General features: G+C 40.8%; 1 protein-coding gene across 12 annotated transcripts in view; it reads left to right on the forward strand.

The window, feature by feature from the left end:
* Window positions 1-20,708, forward strand: part of AIG1 (androgen induced 1) — a 248,097-nt gene that overhangs the window by 194,624 nt on the left and 32,765 nt on the right. For 7 of the 12 annotated variants that reach the window (XM_019831327.3, XM_006932063.5, XM_045058129.1 and 4 more), the window contains one exon: window positions 8,028-8,143. The exons of the other annotated variants lie outside the window; for them this stretch is intronic. In XM_019831327.3, the coding sequence (XP_019686886.1) occupies window positions 8,028-8,143 (116 nt within the window). The remainder of the gene's footprint in view (window positions 1-8,027; window positions 8,144-20,708) is intronic. 12 annotated transcript variants of the gene reach the window in all.

Raw genomic sequence — 20,708 nt, forward strand, 5'->3', positions numbered from 1 at the left:
CTCTCTCTCTCTCTCTCTCTCTCTCTCTCAATAAATAGATAAGTAATACATCTAAAAAATAATCAAGTTACAATATGGAGTGTACAACTTCCTGTATCCTAGATCAGTTTTCTAGTTGAAGATTTTTATTTATGGTATACCTATAAATTGTTAGGACACCAAAGGGACTCTCCCTTGCCCTGTCCTGCTAGGAGAGTCTGGTCATTTCTCTAGCCCTGCCTGCAGCCTGGATCGCCCCGATAATGCAGGTGCATGATGACACCCGTGCACACATATACAACCATCCTTCAACTTTTTATTTGTGGTCAAAAGTGGTCACAGGGGCGCCTGGGTGGCGCAGTCGGTTAAGCGTCCAACTTCAGCCAGGTCATGATCTCGCGGTCCGTGAGTTCGAGCCCCGCGTCAGGCTCTGGGCTGATGGCTCAGAGCCTGGAGCCTGTTTCCCATTCTGTGTCTCCCTCTCTCTCTGCCCCTCCCCTGTTCATGCTCTGTCTCTCTCTGTCCTAAAAATAAATAAACGTTGAAAAAAAATTAAAAAAAAAAAAGTGGTCACAAGGATGTAAGAAACTCTAGATATGCTGACAAACATGAAGGCAAGAACCACCGTGAGCTCTACTCTGCATCCAATAAACCAGACACCCTGGAAGCAAGGCCCAGCAATCTCATTTTTAACAAGCTCACCAGGTGATGTGATGTACACATTACTTTGAGAACACTCCCAGAGGTCTGCTTGTGTCCTGCAGATGCACACGGGCAGACATGGGATTGCCAGCTCTCTTATTACCAGCTGAGCAGGGACTGGTCTGGTACCTCACATTCAAAGGCTGATTTTGCCCCCAAGGAGGAAAACAGTTTTTGTCTGGTGTTCACATGGTATGGGAGCAGTACTGTCCTATTAAAAAATATTTTGGAGATGGGCGCTTGGGTGGCTCAGTCGGTTAAGCATCTGACTTTGGCTCAGGTCATGAGTTCATGGTTCATGAGTTTGAGCCCTGCATCGGGCTCTGCGCTGACAGCTCAGAGCCTGGAGCTTGCTTTGGATTCTGTGTCTCCCTCTCTCTCTGCCCCTCCCCGGCTCGTTCTCTGTCTCTGTGTCTCTCTCAAAAATAAATAAACATTAAAAAATTTTAATTAAAAACTTATATATATATATATATATATATATATATATATGCATATTGGAGAGAAGGGGAAAGACCAGAGAAATGGCAGTTGAACATACTCTTCAGATCTTGTCTATTGTTTTTTGTATTGTATTTTGTATCGTACACTCAGATGGCAATTCTAGATTGAAGAGCTCTAAACTAATCCTGAGCCGTTCCCTAATTCATTCATTCTGCTTGCCTGAATTCATGCCATCAGACAGCATAGTTTACATCCTTCTATTTATCCCACAATAAAGTTTATTCTAAGACTTCCCTGGAGTTTGTAGGCTACTGATTGCCATCACAGACACTCAAAATGTCTATCCTGGTGGCATGTCCGGATACTTCTTGTGCATTGTAAGCCCATTTCCTTAATCCTGTTAAAACCCTTAGATTCCTCCATCAGTACCTCCACTTCCTACTCATCTCCTCTCCATTCTTCTGGCAAAAGAACATCTGTTCAGAAAGCAAATAAGTTAGCTCCAAAAGGGTACCACTATGACGCATAGGTCATCTGTTCCGGTGCATCGAGAGTGTAGCTCTGATGATAGATAATTGACATGGCGCAGGGACCTGGTGTTAAGCAATATTGACTCACATAGTGAAAAGGTAATTTCTTCTCAATTACCTTTCAATCCCTCTGATTTCCTCTAGAGAAGTCTCTGTTTCACGCTTGTGTGTCTTTAATGCCCATCCAATGCCGAATGACTTCCCTACTGAGCACATACAGAACAGGCCTCAGAATAAGAGCCATCAACCAGACCAACCTATCTAGCCAACATGTAATAATATCAATTAATTTCCATTGTACTTGTTTTTGTAATTATCTTCTATGCATGAAAAGTGATATTCTATTCATCAGAGTTTATAAGTCTCTTAAGTTTCCCTTTAAATACATGTAGTTTTTAATGTGAATTCTATAAGAAAATAATTTTTTTATTTAAAAATTTTTTTAATTTATTTTTATTTTTTAATTTTGTTGAAACCCAAGTTAGTTAGCATATAGTGTAATAATGGTTTCAGGAGTAGAATTTAGTGATTCATCACTTACATGTAACACCCAGTACTCATCCCACAAGTGCCCTCCTTAATGCCCATCACCTATTTTTTTCCTAATTTATTATTTTTAATTTTTTTAATTTATTTTTTAATTTACCTCCAAGTTAGTTAGCATATAGTGCAACAGTGATTTCAGGAGTAGATTCCTTAATGCCCCTTACCCATTTATCCCATTGCCCCTCCCACAACTCCTCCAGTAACCCTCTATTCTCCATATTTAAGAGTCTCTTATGTTTTGTCCCCTTCCTGTTTTTATATTAGTTTTGCTTCCCTTCCCTTATGTTCATCTGTTTTGTCTCTTAAAGTCCTCATACGAGTGAAGTCATATGATTTTTGTCTTTCTCTGACTGACTAATATCACTCAGCATAATACCCTCCAGTTCCATTCACATAGTTGCAAATGGCAAGCTTTCATTCTTTTTGATTGCTGAGTAATATTCCATTGTGTATGTGTGTGTGTGTGTGTGTGTGTGTGTGTGTACCACATCTTCTTTATCCATTCATCCATCGATGGACATTTGGGCTCTTTCCATACTTTGTCTATTGTCGATAGTGCTGCTATAAACATGGGGGTGCATGTGTCCCTTTGAAACAGCACAACCTGTATCCCGTGGATAAATGCCTAGTAGTGCAATTGCTGGGTTGTAGGGTACTTCTATTTTTAGTTTCTTGAGGAACCTCCATACTGTTTTCCAGAGTGCACCAGCTTGCATTCCCAAAGAAAATATATTTTTTTTAAAAATCAGGTTGCATGTAACAGGGCTGCATTATGATTTTTTACTGTTTTATGCCCTAGGCACTTTGCATTTCTGGGTCCTTTCCAACATTTATGTATATATACATATATGTATGTATCTATACTTATTCAGATATATATACACTTACACATATAAACATATATTGTATGTTTTATATAGTGTACATATGTGTATATATGTATTTATATATTATATATATAACATTTTATGACTGTATTAGCATAAAAATGAATGTAATCTTCAACTCTAAAAGTTCATTTTTTTCTTCTGATTGTAAAAAAAATTAAAACACTTTCATGGGCCTTGGACACTGTGTCTACTATGCCTAATGCCTCAGTGAGCCCTCGTATGTGATATAGCAAAGCTTAAAATTCTAGCTCATCATGACTGAAGTTTGTGGTGCACTAGTTTAATGCAACCTTCTCATTTTACCCCCCAAAATATATACATATATATACTGAGCTTCACAAATGTACAAGAACCTGCTTGAAGTGTTAAAATGTGGTAAGACACAATCAAGACCCAGGGTCCAAATGCTAGTTTCCACTTAATTACACTTTGTCTTAGCCCATTGCCTTCACATCATAATTAAGTCATGGGTGACAGACAACACCTGGGGGATCCTTTCTGCAGGCTGACCTTTACCTTGGGTTAAAGTTCATGGTGATAATCACCGTTCCATAAAGAGAACCCATCTGAACCCCATTTGAAAAAAACAAAAGGGATGCAAAAACCCAAGATAGATTTAGACTTCCCTTTTTGGATACAATTTTCTGATCACAGTCTCATCAAAATTAGCAGCAATGGAAACTTGCGCTTGGGATAGGATAACTACTTACATAATAGAGCAGTGCTTTCCAGGATAGAGTTTATAGATTAGATCAAAGGTTTATTTCTTGTGCTGTCAACTCTTCATCTTACATAGTGCTTTAAAAAAGCAAAGAAAGAAAGAAAGAAAGAAAGAAGAAAGAAAAAAAGAAGAAAAGAAAGAAAGAAAGAAAGAAAGAAAGAAAGAAAAGAAAAGAAAGAAAAAGGAAGGAAGGAAGGAAGGAAGGAAGGAAGGAAGGAAGGAAGGAAGGAAGGAAGGATGGAAGGGAGGAAGGAGTCAAATCTCAGCAACTCAGCTGCGGGCAATTGTTCTGTTGACAATGCACTATAGAAAAACAGTCCAATACAATTCTTAAGAGCCACCGCTGGCAACCAGACTTTATCTCTTTCTTTGTTTATCCAGTGTGTGTCTATACCTGAGAAAACTTTAAAAGGTATTTGTTTTTGAGAAATAGAAACAGATCATTCCTGAGTATACTCTTTTTTTTTTCAGTTGTCAAATGATCCTTTATTGAAATATTTTCCTTTGTACTTCTTAAGTAGCTGGGCATTCCACTGTACCACTGTTAGTATCATCTATGATGTCATGAAAATGATGGCCATCAACACTGCATCCCACACACTGAGAAGTCCCCAGGTTCTCTTTACTGGCTCTAGAGAGCTCTCTGACTATAAAGATAGGTACTGCATCTGTCAGGCAATGTTGGCCATCTCATCAAAAGTGATACTTCCACTGTGCTTGATGGGCTTTTGCTTCTCTCTGTCTCTGGTCCCTGGGGGCCTTTGACACTGGGGGGAGAGGAAGAAGGTACTACTTAATCTGGGTCTGTCTATTCAGAATGGTCAGTTTCACTGTCATTCTTAGACCCTTCCAGTCACCTGTTGCCTTGGGATGTCATCATCCCATCATTGCCTTTTTGGGTGACAGACCCAGGGTCCAGTCTTGGCAGCTGGGGCAGATGTGGCATCAACTTCCCGGCTCATGCACTTAAGGTCTGTGACTTTGATCCCGTTGGGGTGGAGTTTCGGAGACGTGGTGGAGGCAGCAGGTACCAGATCAACCCAGAGTGGGATAACCAAGAAAGTTGCACCTTGACCTCTTCTAGGCCAAAAGACGAAAGAGCTGCCTCCAGCCATCTTTATCATCACACCACTGAAAATTCCTGACTTTATACCAGCTGGTTTTATTATTATTATTCAGAATGCTTATATACCACAGGAAAGAATACATTTGGCAAAATATATTCCTTATAGTGAAGACCTCTTTATTTTGAGGCTCAACTAAAAAAGAGTTCTGGCCAGTTGAATGACAACATAAATGATCTTCAATCATGCACTCCCACAGGTTTATTGAGTCAAAGATTACATAACTATATCTTTTAAAAATATAATTCTAATATAGAAAATGGAGCTTAGGATTTGGAGACAGGACTGGTCTTGAACCCTTTCTCCAGCTCTGTGATCTTGGGCAAGAGAATTACCTTTTCTGAGTCTTTGTTACCTCATCTGCAAAATGAAGTTAATAATACCCATTTAAGATGTTGTGTCAAAGATTAAATTATCTCTACAAATATTTATTGAGCACCTCCTATATGTCAAGCTCTTTCCTACAAATACCGTGGTGAACAAAACATAGGATTATCATTCTTGCACAGCAAGTGGTCTTGGATGGACTTGAATATTTGAATATTTCCTTCCTAGTTCTTATGTCATTCAAGCAGAGTGTTGCATGGAAGTGGATTAGAACTGGATTTCTTGTACCTGTAGTTCTAAAATAATTATCCCTCTGGCTGCCCCAGATTTTGGGTAACAATTGGGCTGCTAAAGGTTACTTAGAGATTCAGCAAGCCCATTTACAGATTTTTCCCATTTTTTTTTAGTTTATAAAACCTTACCAATGCGCAGAGCAACATCTATATTTGCTATAAATATTTTGTACTACTTTTACTTTTGTTAATATATACTGTTTAACAGTAAATATAATTTGCATTATAGAGTTTTAGAGAGGGAGATATATATTCTTTAGTGCCTGAAAATTCTGAATAAATTGTTACCCTGAGATTTGCCCCTGGCACAATTGGCACAGGCACAGCTGGCCTCAAAAAGATCTTCTGTTATTGATGATGTCATTGATGGAACGAGTAGCTCCTTTTTAGCGGTGATGATGCCATTAATGAAGTGATCTAGAAAGATCTTCACTTTTCAAAGAGATTTTCTGTCTGGCATCATCAGAGTACATCCTAACCCTTCCAGGTGTGACATCTGATAATCAGCAAGTAGGCTAGGTAAAATAATGACAACCAGAGAAGTAAGAATACTCAGATTAGTTATTTGAACTTATATAATATAGAAATATGGATGATTTTATACTCAGTTTGGAACAATGGATGAAGAAGTAGAATTTAAACACTTTTTAATATTCACAAGTCAAAAATAATATATTGTCGCCATTCTATAACCCACACAGGCCATCCGAGTCAGCAATATCTTCGGTGTAAATGTTTGATTTGCAGGGATTTTTTTTTTTCTGTGTGAGATTTGACAAGACTTGGCCTTGTTATCAGCTATACATTTGAATTTTACACATGAATGCACCATTGTAAAACTAGTTTTGGTGTTCCAAATCGGTGAAACTTCAGGCCAATGTCATCTGAGGTGACTGGATTATAGTGAAAAAAAAAAACCAATAAAATAGATCTTTAAAATACATACTGTCTCTGTATCAACACACATGTACATTTTGCATGGTTCCCTTCAGTGCTAATTATACTGTTTGAAAACAACAATAGAGAAGCAGAGAGTAAAAAAATATAAAGTTACCCAACTGTGGAATCACCCACCCGACATTCTAGGAATACTATTCTCTAATTACTAATATATTGTCAGTCAGAACAGTTATCTAGAGGAGGACACTTAAAGCAAAGAATTTCTACTATCAGTATTTCTTTTAAAATCCTGTATTTCTGTTTTCTCTATAAATATAAACAATATGTTGCTTCAAAGATGTTCACTTTGATATCACCACCATGTCTCTTCCTGCCACCTGGTTCCATTTTGCCATTGATACCTATTAGATTTTGAAAATTATAACATTCAATTTCCTGCATTTTCTTTGAATATGCAAACAATACAGCAAGAGAGGAGCAAAGATTTTTTCGTGGCCCTTAGGAGGTACTAAACAGAATTCAAACTTACTGGTGGTTCAGTTCTCAGTTCTGCCATCTTCTTACTCTTGAGAAACTCCCGTTTTGAAAGGCAAATCTATACCCTAACCAAATTTTACCTAAGATCTTTGTCCCTTATATACCTGGCTATCAAATTTCAATACCAAGACAAGCTGATTTTCCTTTCTTGTTACCAAATTTCATCCACATCTTGGCCCACTAAACTGAGCATCTGAGTGGCCACTGCATCCAAACAACAAATGGGAAGGTCCTACCAAGCTTCTTTGGAGTCTGACTTCAAACATCATATCTAAATACATGTACTGCTGTTACAAACCAGTACATCCTTTCTGGAAGCTAATTTGGCTTCGTTTCCTAACCTGCTGCTGGTACACACATAATTTGGCATTATGTATCAACAGTCCTAAAATCTTCATAGACTTTAACCATAAGAAAATAATTTAACATTCAGACATTCAAAGAATTCTACAAAAGATATTCATCATGACATTTTTCATAAATGAAAAATTGAAGATCTTATACTACTTAATGTCCAAGAACAGGAATGGGTCAAATAAATTTTAGTATATCCACAAAATGGAGTTTTAAGCAGCTATGGTCAAGGTTGATATTCTAGGAGGATTTCTAAAGTGGCATATCAAAAATTCTCATGCTACAGTCCAAAACAAGATTGTGTGCACAGTACAATGCTAACTATGTATAAATAATATGAACAAGGAGAGGGCAAAAAAGGACATCTACCAAAATACTAAAGTAGTTATTTTTATTCCTTTCTTATGTTCTAATACATCCTTCAATATTATTGAAATTTCCTATAACAATCATAATAAAATAAAATTTTAAAAATTCAAACACAGGAGAAAAATGCCAATGGAGTGATCAATGCACCACTTGCTTTCCCATCCCTCCTACCTCTTAGGTGAGCCATACCCAGCTGCTGTCTGCTGTGGTGCTTTTGCTAGGAATCTGCACTATCCATTCTCCTACTAGAGACAAAACAACTCTTGAGGGGCGATAAGAATCTGTGTCACCTGTTCTCTGTTCTTTTTCAGCACACAACAGTTTTGCCCTTTATATTAATCGAGATGAGGACATCACACCATGCGTATCCCAGCAGGAACAGCGGACTCGCCGCCATATGTACCTTCTCTGTTGGCTATATATTATGGTAAGGACAGTGCCTGCTGGGCTTTCGTATTGTATTAGATTTTGCACTGCTAAATTTGGGCACATATTTCATTATGGATATAATCACTAACAGATTCACACTGCGTGCCTCATTTGGTCCAGGACCTGGGCTTTGTCTCATTTCCCCAGATGCTTATATTTTTAGAAAGTATATGCCAAACCTCACACAACAGGAATTTGTTGAACAATCCCATGTAAGCAATGGTTCTTCCAAGGCTACATTTTTCAACTCTTTTTCAAACTAAATGTTTTTCTTGGACAGCGATTTTATTGCTTAAGGGCTTTTTGCTTGGGATTTTTTTTTGTTGTTGCTGTTGTTGGTGAGCAAATGCAAATGAGAACAGAAGAAATGGCCTCTTTAGAGGAGTGACCTTAAACTTCAGAGGAAACGAGGGAAAATGGACATTTTCCTGAGTCAGTTTAGAACCTGTCTTGCAATTAGTGATTATAGCATGCATTGAAGGGTTTTGTTTTTTCAAATTGGGATAAATAAATCACAAGAAATCTCCACTTGGCCTCTGGGGCACGAATAGGTCCCAAGTGGGTGGTGCCACATTAATCTGATAACAGTACAGTTGCCTGTTAAGTTTACTTCACATTAATTTCAGTTCTTATCATGTTTTAATGTTTCAAAATTATTCCTTTTAAGACAGAGAATTTCTCACTTCTCTTTAGAATTCCAAGTCCTCTTTGATATATTAGTGTACACAGAAGAGGTCCCTCCTGCCAGCATTTCTGCCTCTTGGGACTCTCTTCCTGAGTTCTGGGTCACCATCCTTTCCTTTAAGACTGAAGGACTGAACAAGTTCTCCCAAACACCCCAGAACTGTACTTAATCCCTCCAGAATCCCTGAGCGCTTTGGGAGGCCCAGGCAACCATGGAGCGTTTTGCTCCAGCCAACTCAGAAATACAAAATAAAGGTCAGTACAGTGCTTCACATACTTTGCATGAATGACCACATAACGCCCCAGATCTGACCAGAAGGGGAATTTGTTTCTAGGAAGTCCTACCTGGTGGTTGGATCTAAGGGGACATCCAGACAATAGACCCCAGGACAAACATGCAATAACATTCACTCCATCTGCCATTTCATTGACTAGTCAAAGACTGGGGAATGTTTGTTTTCCTAGTCACTTCCGAGATCTTTTGTTTCCACCCAAAGTGTTAAGTATTGATTTTCTCTGATAGAAAAGGTCCAGATGATCAGGGCTCACAGGTGAAGTGTGACTGAAATTATGTCTTAAAACTAAATATATTTACTTTATATGTATTAACTTGATATTTAAATGACTCTTATCTTTCAGAAGAGTCGTGTAGGGAAGCATGAATTATTCTAAGGATACGTTCATTTCAAAATCAAAAATCATTAAGAATCAAAAACCCCCTTAGCCTTCCCAAATATAATCTCATTACGGTGTACTCATATATGGTTACCTCTGGGAAGGGAAGATTTTTATTCTGAGATCTCTGAATGTATTTCTGTGAATTCATTTGTATGCAATTAAAGTACCTGAATCTGGGAGCGCCTGGGTGGCTCAGTCGGTTGAGTGTCCAACTTTGGTTCAGGTCATGATCTCACAGTTTGCGGGTTCCAGCCCAACATCGGGCTCTGTGCTCACAGCTCAGAGCCTGGAGCCTACTTCAGGTTCTATGTCTCCCTCTCTCTCTGCCCCTCCCCCACTCATGCTCTGTCTCTCAAAAATGAATAAATGTTAAAAAAGTTTCTTTTTAATTATCTGAATCTTACAGAGCCCCAGAAGTTTCGGGAAATATATACTTTCCAATGGCTTTTCTTCCACTGTGGGTACATTCAGTGCACGTTTCAAAGAGACACATGGGAAATACCACGTACCCTTCATTATAGACCCCCAAGATCCCTCATTAAAATGAAGCATTACTCACGCTCTTCATGCCAAGTGACGCTTGCCAGCTCTGTGTACTCCCTACGTAAACCAGTACTTGTTTGGACATGTATTTGCATTAACCAGCAAATTCCCTCAGATATGTTCTGAGAGAGCTTTCAAAGTAGACTTTTTCCTTTGGTCTTCTGCCCTCGGTATTCAGAGCTATGCCAAGTGCTAAACAATGCCCCTAACATCATGTCATAGGATATAAATCCAAGGATTTTCATTGTTATCAAAAAGGTACTGGTTTTTGCTTCCTACCAGACTATCCCACAAGCCGCCATACCAGTGACACAATAGTAGAAGGTTTGGGATACAAAATCTTTTGATAGCATACCAGGATTGTGACTGTACATTCCAGAACCTCGTGCCAAAATGGAAGAAAGCATTCCTCTTATCATGTGCTAATTATAAAACACATAGATCTCCCCTGCAGTCGTCTGCACGGTAGAGCTGAACCTGGACCTCTGCGGCTGCTGGCCAGGCTGTCTGTGCTTTGCTCTGATTCTCGCTTGCTGTCCATTCTCACACGTCTCCCTCCCCCATGTGAACCTGTTCTATTCCTAGATTTGGATAGCCAAAGTAGAGAAAGCAAGGGATATGGGAGCTTTCCCTCAGAGACTGGAGCCTACTGAGCTGCCACCCTGAGTGGCTCCATTTCCCAGCCTCCCTCAGTCCTCCTAAGCTGAGCATCAGAAGTCATCCTGGACTCCTTCCCTGTCTTCTTCTGCCCCCACCATACTTCTCTCCACTTACCCAGGTGCCTAGGACACAAGCATCTCCCTATACACTTATGGTGGGCTGTTAACTCCTTCTCTGCACACCTCCTCTCCATCATCATCCTCCCACACATTCTCTGCACCCTAGTTGGGTGATTTCCCCTAAAAAATGAGATGACCCATATTAGCTTATGCAGAATACAACACAGAGGTCTTCTTGGTTTCTAATGCAACAGTAATTGTCAGGAAGTGTAATGACTACCATTCTTTTGACTTTTCAAATATTATGTTATTTAGTTCCTCAAATAACCTTTTGAGATAGGTATTCTCTGACCTATTACACAGATAAGGAAACTAATCTTAGTTTAGAGATTATATGAGCTTAGAAAGTATATGATTTGCCCAAGGAAAAGCCACTTATTGTTGCCAGAGCTGGAGTGTGGCTGCAGTCTGTACAGTTCACCATGCTCTCCACTGCCTTCTTCTGGATGAAGAGTGCGTCTGTGGGTGAACAGATTAAGTGCATGTTATAGTTTTGGTTTTGTCTCGAAACAATATATCGGAAGCAGCATGTCTAATAGTTAAGGCCACTTCCTAGGTTAGAATTCTGAGCCCTTCACTTTATTTCTGAGCTCTAACTTACCCAGATATAAAATAGGGTTAAGGACCTCACGTGGCAGTTGTGAGGACTGAGTTACATGTAGAAGCCATGGAACAATGCCTGGTACACAGTAAAAAATTTCTATATTTTCTATTATTGTTAGTAGTAGTAGTAGTGGTGTTAATATTAGTATTTCTATATTTGCTATTCTGAGAACAGTAAATAGTAGCAGAGCACATAGTGTTTTCTTATCAAGGGTTTGAGACTTTTAGTTACAATGCTATAAGCCCTTTCTTTTCCTTTTACTCTTTCTCGCTCACTCATACACTCTTCACTTTAAAAAACCAAAATAGCCCTAAAGTATATGAAAATATCTTTTTTTTTTTTTTTTTGCTTTTTAAGTTTAGAAGGACTATAAGGAAATCTTAACAGGGGACTGAGTAAAACAGAGAGCTTTAAGATCATGGAATATTGACTGTGGTCACCCTCTAGTTAACAAATTCTGTAAGAGAAGACATCCTTACTCCACCTGATGCAGGACTCCTGGTACCAGTCTTTTCCTTGGCTGTGGCCCCATACCACCTCACATCTTTGTCTCCCTGGAGTACTGGTGCTGCTCACTGCTGTGCTTTAAAATCTGAAGGACATAGGAAGAGGAAACTACCCAAAATCTAGGAAATGTATATCCCAACGTTTCAGCAATGGGTCTTCTTTGGCCTGAGAAGGCTTCTTCCAGCCCCTGTCCATTCCCCCCTCCCATCGTGGTTCTCATTCAGTAGAGTAGAGATCCACATGAGATCTCAGCGCCCATGCATAACACATGTTAACACTAAATTCAAGGCATAGTCAGGAGCAAGGAGGCATCACAGAAGGAGAGAAAATAAGTCCTAGGAGTTTCTTCTTATGGGTAAACATTTCTTATCACTACGGTGAACTTATTTAAAGCAGAACAAAGATTTCTGTTGTCTCTGGGCTCTACTGGTTTTTGATAAATTTCATATTCCAAATCTCATTACCCCAGATGGGTCCATTGTGCAGTTTTCAAAACAGAAAATAAAACAAAGTAAAATCTTTCTTTTATGATATAATCTTAAGCTGCCCTAAATCAGAGTTCTATCTCCACCAAACTGATTATCCCTCAGCTATGCAACTGCAGATTATTTTTTGTTTTCTTATTGAAACTTTTCTTTATTTCCTCAAGTAAGTGCTGGAGACAAATGTTTTTTACTTTTTATTGTTTGTTTGTTTATTTAGAGAGGGAGTGAGAGCACAAGCAGGGGAGAGGGACAGAGGAAGAAAGAGAGAGCATCTTAGGCAGGCTCCACACTTGGCATAGAATCCAATGCAGGGCTCAATCCCATGATCCTGGGATCATGACCTGAGCCAAAATCAAGAGTTGAATGCTCAACTGACACAGCCCCCACCCCCCCAGGTACCACAACAAGCATTGCTTTTTAAAACAGAGGGAAAAAATACTAAAAATAAGAGTGTACTCAAATTGGAGGGGCGTCTGGGTGTCTCAGTTAAGCGTCTGACTTTGGCTCAGGTCATGATCTTGGGGTTTGTGGGTTCAGTCCCCACATCGGGCTCTGTGCTGACAGCTCAGAGCCTGGAGCCTGCTTGGGATTCTGTGTCTCGCTCTCTCTCTGCCCCTCCCCCACTAGTGTTCTTTCTCCCTCTCTCTCAAAAATAAACATTAAAAATTTTTTAAATAAAAAATAAGAGTCTTAAAAATAATTTTTAGCCATGAATGAGTGAAATTTTATGGTTCGTGAGTTTAAGCCCCACCCTAGGCTACGCTCTGACAGTGCAGAGCCTGCTTGGCATTCTCTCTCTCTCTCTCTCTCTCTCTGTCCCTCCCCCCCTCATTCTCTCTCTCATTCTCTCTCTCTCTCAAAATAAATAAATAAACTTTAAAAGATAATTTCTACAAAAATATATAAAAATTTTAAATTTAACTTAAAAATTTTTAAAGTGAAATTTTAGACCCCTACTAAAGTGAAATTTAAAGTCCCCCGACTTAATTGGATGCTTCTTCACCAATTAAGCCAATCTGGCCAACATGTAGTTGTTCTCTAACTAGCAGATGATGTTTTCCTCTGTTCAACTGGAACCTTTCGCTCCATCATAACTGCGTACCCTGATGACTTTTACATCTGTCATAGTGTGTGGAAGTTTTCCTGATTTCCTGGCAGTAGAGTATGAGGAGTAAGAAAGAGTAAGGTGCTGAAAAAATAAGGCAGCAAGTACTTGGCATTCTGAAGAGAGGTGCCTTTCTTGGATCTTATGCTCTCATAAGCCCAAGCACTCTGTTCCCTTACACATCACCAAAGCCATCCACATTCTTTGCTGTGCTCATCTTCCCCACCTTCCTTCCTCAACCTGGCTTGGGAGAAGGAGGGTGTCTTTACAGCCTCAAGTTTGGGGTCTAGAGGAGCCATTGAGGAAAGAAGTGCCTCCCCACACTCAACAAAGCCAAGTGTAAGAGGTTCTAAGAGAATCCCTGGTAAATACCAGGTGTGAGACAGGAATCTCACTTGGAAAGCAGACTTGTTAACTTTCCTTTGTCTCCTGCCTGAGCAAGGAAGAGCATTGGAGGGATATGGCAGGGTGGAGGGAGAGACAGCTATAGAGCTGTCTCTGTATAGCATATGACCTCATAGGTCATATCATTGCATGTGGCAAAGATGGGTGAGTTTCTTGTGGATCTGGTTTGACACTGAGAGAGGGTACTGGGCCCACCCAAGAAGGCCAGACCCTGGACAAGGGTTTCCAAGCATCAAGAAACTGGAATATACTACCATGAATAGAAGCCAGTCCATCCCCCACATACAGAACTTGTGCAGTGGAGAAGCCCTTACAAACATGCATGAGTACCCCATGCAAAAGTGAGTATCTGACCATCAGCCTCACAGCATTTATGAGTAGGAAGTTGGTATTACCAGAGGGAAAAGGGAAACCACTTGCACAGCCATGAGCAGTGAAGTCAGCAGATGTTCATCCTCCTCCCACTTCCCCTCCAGATCCCCAGCTAACAAAGAAGCATCCCAGAACCAAGCTATGCCCTCCCATTCTACTTCAGGGTACTGGGGGAGGAGGCAGAACAAAAATGCAGAGCCCCTTCCCACTTATGGCTCTGGCAATAATCCTGGTGTGTCAATGCAGGCAAAAGGCCAGTGTGTTGGAGCAAGGTGAGGGAAGAGTCACTGGAGACCCCTGGATTGGAGGGAGGATTATGTAGGCCTCATAAGCCATGTAAGGACCGTGTCCTTATGTCCTTAATTCAGACGGAAATTAAGAGTTACTGGAAGCTTTTGAACAGAAAACTGACATGATCTGAGACGCTTTTTAAAAATGTTTTTATGTTCATTCATTTTTGAAAGACAGAGAGAGACAGAGCACAAGCAGGGGTGGGGTGGAGAGAGAGGGGGACAGAGAATCCGAAGCAGGCTCCAGGCTCTGAGCTGTCAGCACAGAGCCCAATGCGGGGCTCGAACTCACGAACCGCGAGATCATGACCTGAGCCGAAGTTGGATGCTCAACCAACTGAGCCACCCAGATGCCCTGATCTGAGACATTTTTAAAGGATCACTTTGGCTACTATGTTAAGAATGGACTGGGGGCAAGGATGGAGCAGGAGAATGATTACGAGGCTGTAGAAGTAATCCCCTCTAGTAGGCGATGGCATGGCTTGGACCAAGTTAGTAGAAATGGCAGTGGGAGAACTAGAGGATTCTGGATATATTCTGAAGATAGAGCCAGTAGGATTTCCTACTTAATTTAGACCAAATCTAAATTAAATTCTAGGCTCAGCCCTTCAATACTTTTTTAACTTGATGTGATGTGCAGAATAATGGCCCCAGAAATGTCCACATCCTAATCTCCAGAATTTGTGAATATACCACCTCAACGTGAAAAAAAAAGACTTTGCAGATGTGATTACATTAAAGACCTTGAGGTGGGGAGATTATCCCAGTGGGCCCAAACCTGGTTTTCCTGCTGTGCTTAGAGAGGGGCAAGACTGGGAAAACGGTCAGATGGATATTACAGGAAGAAGACCCAAATAATCCTACCAGCTTTGAAGATAGAGGAAAGGGACCAGGATCCAAAGAATGTGGGCCACCTCTAGCAGCTAGAAGTCAAGGCAATGGATCCAGAAAGGGACACAGCCCTGCCGGCATCTTGATTATGGCCTTGTGAGACCTGTGTTAGACTGCTAACCTACAGAATTGTAAGATAAACATGTGTTGCTTTCGCTACAAAGTTTGTAGTAATGTGTTATAGCAGCAATAGAAAACTCATATACCTGGGCAAATCCCTTAGTCTCTATGGGCCTCAGTTTCCCCATCTGAAAAAAAAGAGGGTGATGATACGTAGGCAGGACTGCTCTGAGAGTCAGAAAAATGCCTGCCATATAATTGGCCCTTAGTACAGTAGCCATTGTTGCTGTTCTATGTATACACTAAGAATACTCAGGGTAGGTGATGGGCATTGAAGAAGGCATCTTTTGGGATGAGCACTGGGTGTTGTATGGAAACTAATTTGACAATAAATTTCATATAATAATAAAAAAAAAAAGACTACTGGGACCTAAAATAGCCTAAACCCAGCCCCTTTCTGTATGTTTCTTCCCTCATTAACCTGTGGTGCCCATTCTGGGAGCTGGAAGTCCAGCTCCTTAAAGTCAAACCGTCTTTTGTTCAGTTTCCCTCTTCCCTTGCTTTGGGCAAATCACTTATCCTCTCTTAGCCTCCTTTTACCACCTTTAAAATGGGAGTAATGCCTGCACCACAGAATTGCTATGGGGATCAACAAGCACATGGGACCCTCGGGAAATGATCACATCTTTCCTTCCTCCCACCACAAAAATCCGGAATGTCTGAGGAGTGTATGGGAAAGTCCTATTTCTTTCTCTTTCTCTTCCCCACCACCCTTTATTGTCATTGTATCCTCTGGTCTTCTTATGGAGTCTGGTCCTGCTTCATGGGTTTTGTGTCCCCTTACAACCTATTAAGAATGCTAAAGGGCTTTCTGAACATTTCTTATGGTTCGTAATAAGTTGTTTCCCAAGCTCTGCTTTTCCCCTGAGAGCGGAGAATGTCATTGCTTTCCCATTATTCTGGTCTGCTTGTTTTTACAAACACGTTGTTGAGAGGAGTTTTTCTCTCGTCTTCTAAGGAGAAGTCTATCTGGACAATGGAGGCCTTGCCAACTGAGAGTAGGGCTTGCACTCGGCCCCTCAGAGTGCTCACTTGGGTGTTGAGTGAATCAGTTTCTTAGATCTGCATCTGGACAGAAGAGGGTTGTGTGTATAATTCATCTCGGTTCCCAGTATTTATTATTCTGAGTTTCGTCTTCTCCTACCCCCAACAGCTGGTTCTCAGACTTGCTGGGAGCACATAAAGAACTTGAATTCCCCATATGCTGTTAAGCATGCCCCCTGCCCAAAAATCATTTTCTATGTGATTATGACCCTACCCACACTTCCCAGCACTGCATCTATACCAACACAACTGTTTCTTTTCCCTGTAGTTTTCTGGAATCACAAGTTTGATGCCTTTTGTGTCCTCGATATTACTTCGCAGTTTTACTTTGCATTTCTTCTACCAGCTCTGCCCCCCTCCCTCTACCCCATCTCACATTCCGCAGTCCTCTCTCAGAAAATGGCCCAACCTTGCATTTCACAGAACTGAATGCAAGAAAGGCATTTCTTCCCTCAGACTTCCTTACTGTACTCACTCTCTTCTTGCCTCCTGTGACAATAGGGGAAGAATTTCTACAACTTCCAACAGGTGACCATCCCTCTGTGCTCTGGCTCCTCCCCCCTCCAGCTCTTCATCCATCCTCATTTCATTCTCCTGCAACTTCAGTCCCACTGACAGGTCCTTCCTTTTTTTTTTTTTTTTTCTTTTTTTAATGTTTATTTTTGAGAGAGAGAGAGAGCGCAAGTGGGGGCAGGGGCAGAAAGAAAGGGAGCCACAGAATCTGAAGCAGGCTCTAGGCTCTGAGCTGTCAGCACAGAGCCCGACGTGGGGCTCAAACTCCCAAACTGTGAGATTGTGACTTAAGCTGAAGTCGGACACTTAACCCACTGAGCCACCCAGGCGCCCCCTGACAGGTCCTTCTAATGAATACTGGAACATTCTCCATCCGTGTCCTATCTTAAACATAAATTACCCTTCTGGGACCACCCCCTTTTACATCTAGCTACTGTACGGACTCCCTATTCACAGCCAAGCTTCTCTGAAGAGTTGTCCACAGTCTCTAGTCCTCTTTACACACTTAACAGCCAGGGCAGGCTAGCCACTAAGAAAATGGATTTGTGACCTGAATTGCCTGAGCTTGGATCCTGCTTCTACCATATGACTTTGGGCAAGACACTCAACCTCTCTGTGCCTTTGTTTCCTCACCTACAGAATGGTGTAATAAGAGTACCTGCCTCATAGGGCTGTTGTGGTGATTAAAGTAGTATTAATCTTTAGTGTCTGTAAAGCCAGAGGAGATTCTGTGCTTTTTATTTATTTTTCATTATTTATCACTCATCACTTATTATTTATCATTATTAACCCACTCCAAAGGGAGTTAAGCTGCATTACTTTAGCAAAGCCTTGGTCGATGTCACCAGTGACTTCTATTTTGCTAAATTATTCGAGTGCTTCATAGACCTCTTCTCCGTTGATATTTCAGCAGTTCTGATACTCAGTTATGTCCCTTCTTGAGTTACTCTCTTCTCAGACTTGGATGATGTAAGTCTCCCAGTTTTCCTTCCAGTTCTCAAAATGATCCCTCGCAGCATCGTCTGCAGGCTCCTCCCACCGCTCCACCCAAACCCCAGGGCTGGAGTTCTTTGGAGCTCAGCGGTCGGTCTTCTTCTTTTATTTATTAACTTTCAAATTTTATTGTGATAAGAATACTCAACCTGAGATCTACCTTCTTAACCGAGGTCCTCTTCTTACTCCCTACTGTCCCTAAGTAAACCCATCCACTCCGTGTTTGTGATTTCTTCCATCTAGGATCCCCAGCTCAGAACTCTCTTCTGATACCTACTCATAAGCTCCTCATGCTTGCAATTGCACACCAAGCTCATGCAGTACTCACTTTCCCAACTGCACCCCAAACCTGTGTTCCCTGGCATTGCCCTCCACCCAAGTTTTTGTGCCAGAAATCTATGAGACACCCACAACCCAGCTTCTGAGGTCTTTTACAGATAGTCATTCAACAAGTTCTGGCTTGTAGCCCTCCAGGAAACTTCTAGAATCTTTGCACTTTGCTCCCTCTCCACTGTCAACACCATGGTCCCAGCTTCCGTCATCTCTCTCCTGAACCACTGCACAGAACTGGCATTCCCTGTCTACCCACAGGATCCTTGGGTGATCCTTTAAAAGCATACATGACGAGGGGCACCGGGGTGACTCAGTCAGTTGAGCGTCTGACTTCGGCTCAGGTCATGATCTCACAGTTCATGGATTTGAGACCCGTATCAGGCTCAGTGCTGACAATTCAGAGCCTGGAGCCTGCTTTGGATTCTGTGTCTTTCTCTCTCTCTCTCTCTCTCTCTCTCTCTCTCTCTCTCTCCCTTCCCCTCTCCCACTTGTGCTCTGTCTCTCTCTCTCTCTCAAAAATAAACATTAAAAAAATTTTTTATAAAAAAAGCACACATGATGAGGCACCTGGGTGGCTCAGTTGGTTAAGCATCTGACCTTTTTTTTTTTAATTATTTTTAAATTTTTGTAAATTTATATCCAAATTAGTTAGCATATAGTGCAATGATGATTTCAGGAGTAGATTCCTTAATGCCCCTTACCCATTTAGCCCACCGCCCTTCCACAACCCCTCCAGCAACCCTCTGTTCTCCATATTTAAGGGTCTCTTATGGTTTGTTCCCCTCCCTGCTTTAATATAGCTTTTATTTTTTTCCCCTTCCCTTATGTTCATCTGTTCTGTGTCTTCAAGTCCTCATATGAGTGAAGTCATATGATATTTGTCTTTCTCTAATTTCACTTAGCATAATATCCTCTAGTTCCATCCAGTAGTTGTAATGGCAAGATTTTATTATTTTTTTAATTGCTGAGTAATACTACATTGTATATATATGTATATACCACATCTTTTTTATCCATTCATCCATCAGTGGACATTTGGGCTCTTTCCATACTTTGGCTATTGTCAATAGTGCTGCTATAAATATTGGGGTGCATGTGCCCCTTCGAAACAGCATACCTGTATCCCTTGGATAAATATCTAGTAGTGCAATTGCTGGGTCTTAGGGTAGTTCTATTTTCAATTTTTTGAGGAACCTCCATACTGTTTTCCAGATTGGCTAAACCAGTTTGCATTCCCACCAGCAGTGCAAAAGAGATCCTCTTTCTCTGCATCCTCGCCAAGATCTGTTGTTGCCTGAGTTGTTAATGTTAGCCATTCTGACAGGTGTGAGGTGGCATCTTATTGTGGTTTTAATTTGTACTTCTCTGATGATAAGTGATGTTGAGCATTTTTTCATGTGTTGGTTGGCCATCTGGATGTCTTCTTTGGAGAAGTGTCTATTCATTTCTTTTCCTCATTTTTCACTGGATTATTGGTTTTTTGTGTGTTGAGTTTGATAAGTTTTTTATAGATTTTGGATATTATCCCTTTATCGGATGTGTCATTTGCAAATATCTTCTCCCATTCCATCGGTTGCCTTTTAGTTTTGCTAATTGTTTCCCTCGCTGTGCAGAAGCTTTTTATATTGATGAGGTCCCAGTAGTTCATTTTTGCTTTTGTTTCCCTTTCCTCTGGAGATGTGTTGAGTAAGAAGTTGCTACGGCCAAGATCAAAGAGGTTTTTTCCTGCTTTCTCCTTGAGGATTTTGATGGCTTCCTGCGTCACATTTAGGTCTTTTATCCATTTTGAGTTTATTTTTGTGTCTGGTGTAAGAAAGTGTTCCAGGTTCATTTTTCTGCATGCCACTGTCCAGTTTTCCCAGCACCACTTGCAGAAAAGACTGTCTTTATTCCACTGAATATTCTTTCCTGCTTTGTCAAAGATTAGTTGGCCATACATTTGTGGGTCCATTTCTAGGTTCTCTATTCTGTTCCATTGATCTGAGTGTCTGTTTCTTGTGCCAGTACCATACTGTCTTGATGATTACAGCTTTGTAATACAGCTTGAAGTTCGGGATTGTGATGCCTCCTGCTTTGGTTTTCTTTTTCAAGATTGCTTTGGTTCTTCGGGGTCTTTTCTGGTTCCATAAGCATCTGACTCTTGATTTTGGCCCAGGTCATGATCTCGTGGTTCATGAGATCACGCCCTGCACCAGGCTCTGCACTGACAGCGTGGAG

The sequence above is a fragment of the Felis catus genome, chromosome B2, assembly GCF_018350175.1.
Source record: "Felis catus isolate Fca126 chromosome B2, F.catus_Fca126_mat1.0, whole genome shotgun sequence".
Classification (NCBI taxonomy): domain Eukaryota; kingdom Metazoa; phylum Chordata; class Mammalia; order Carnivora; family Felidae; genus Felis; species Felis catus.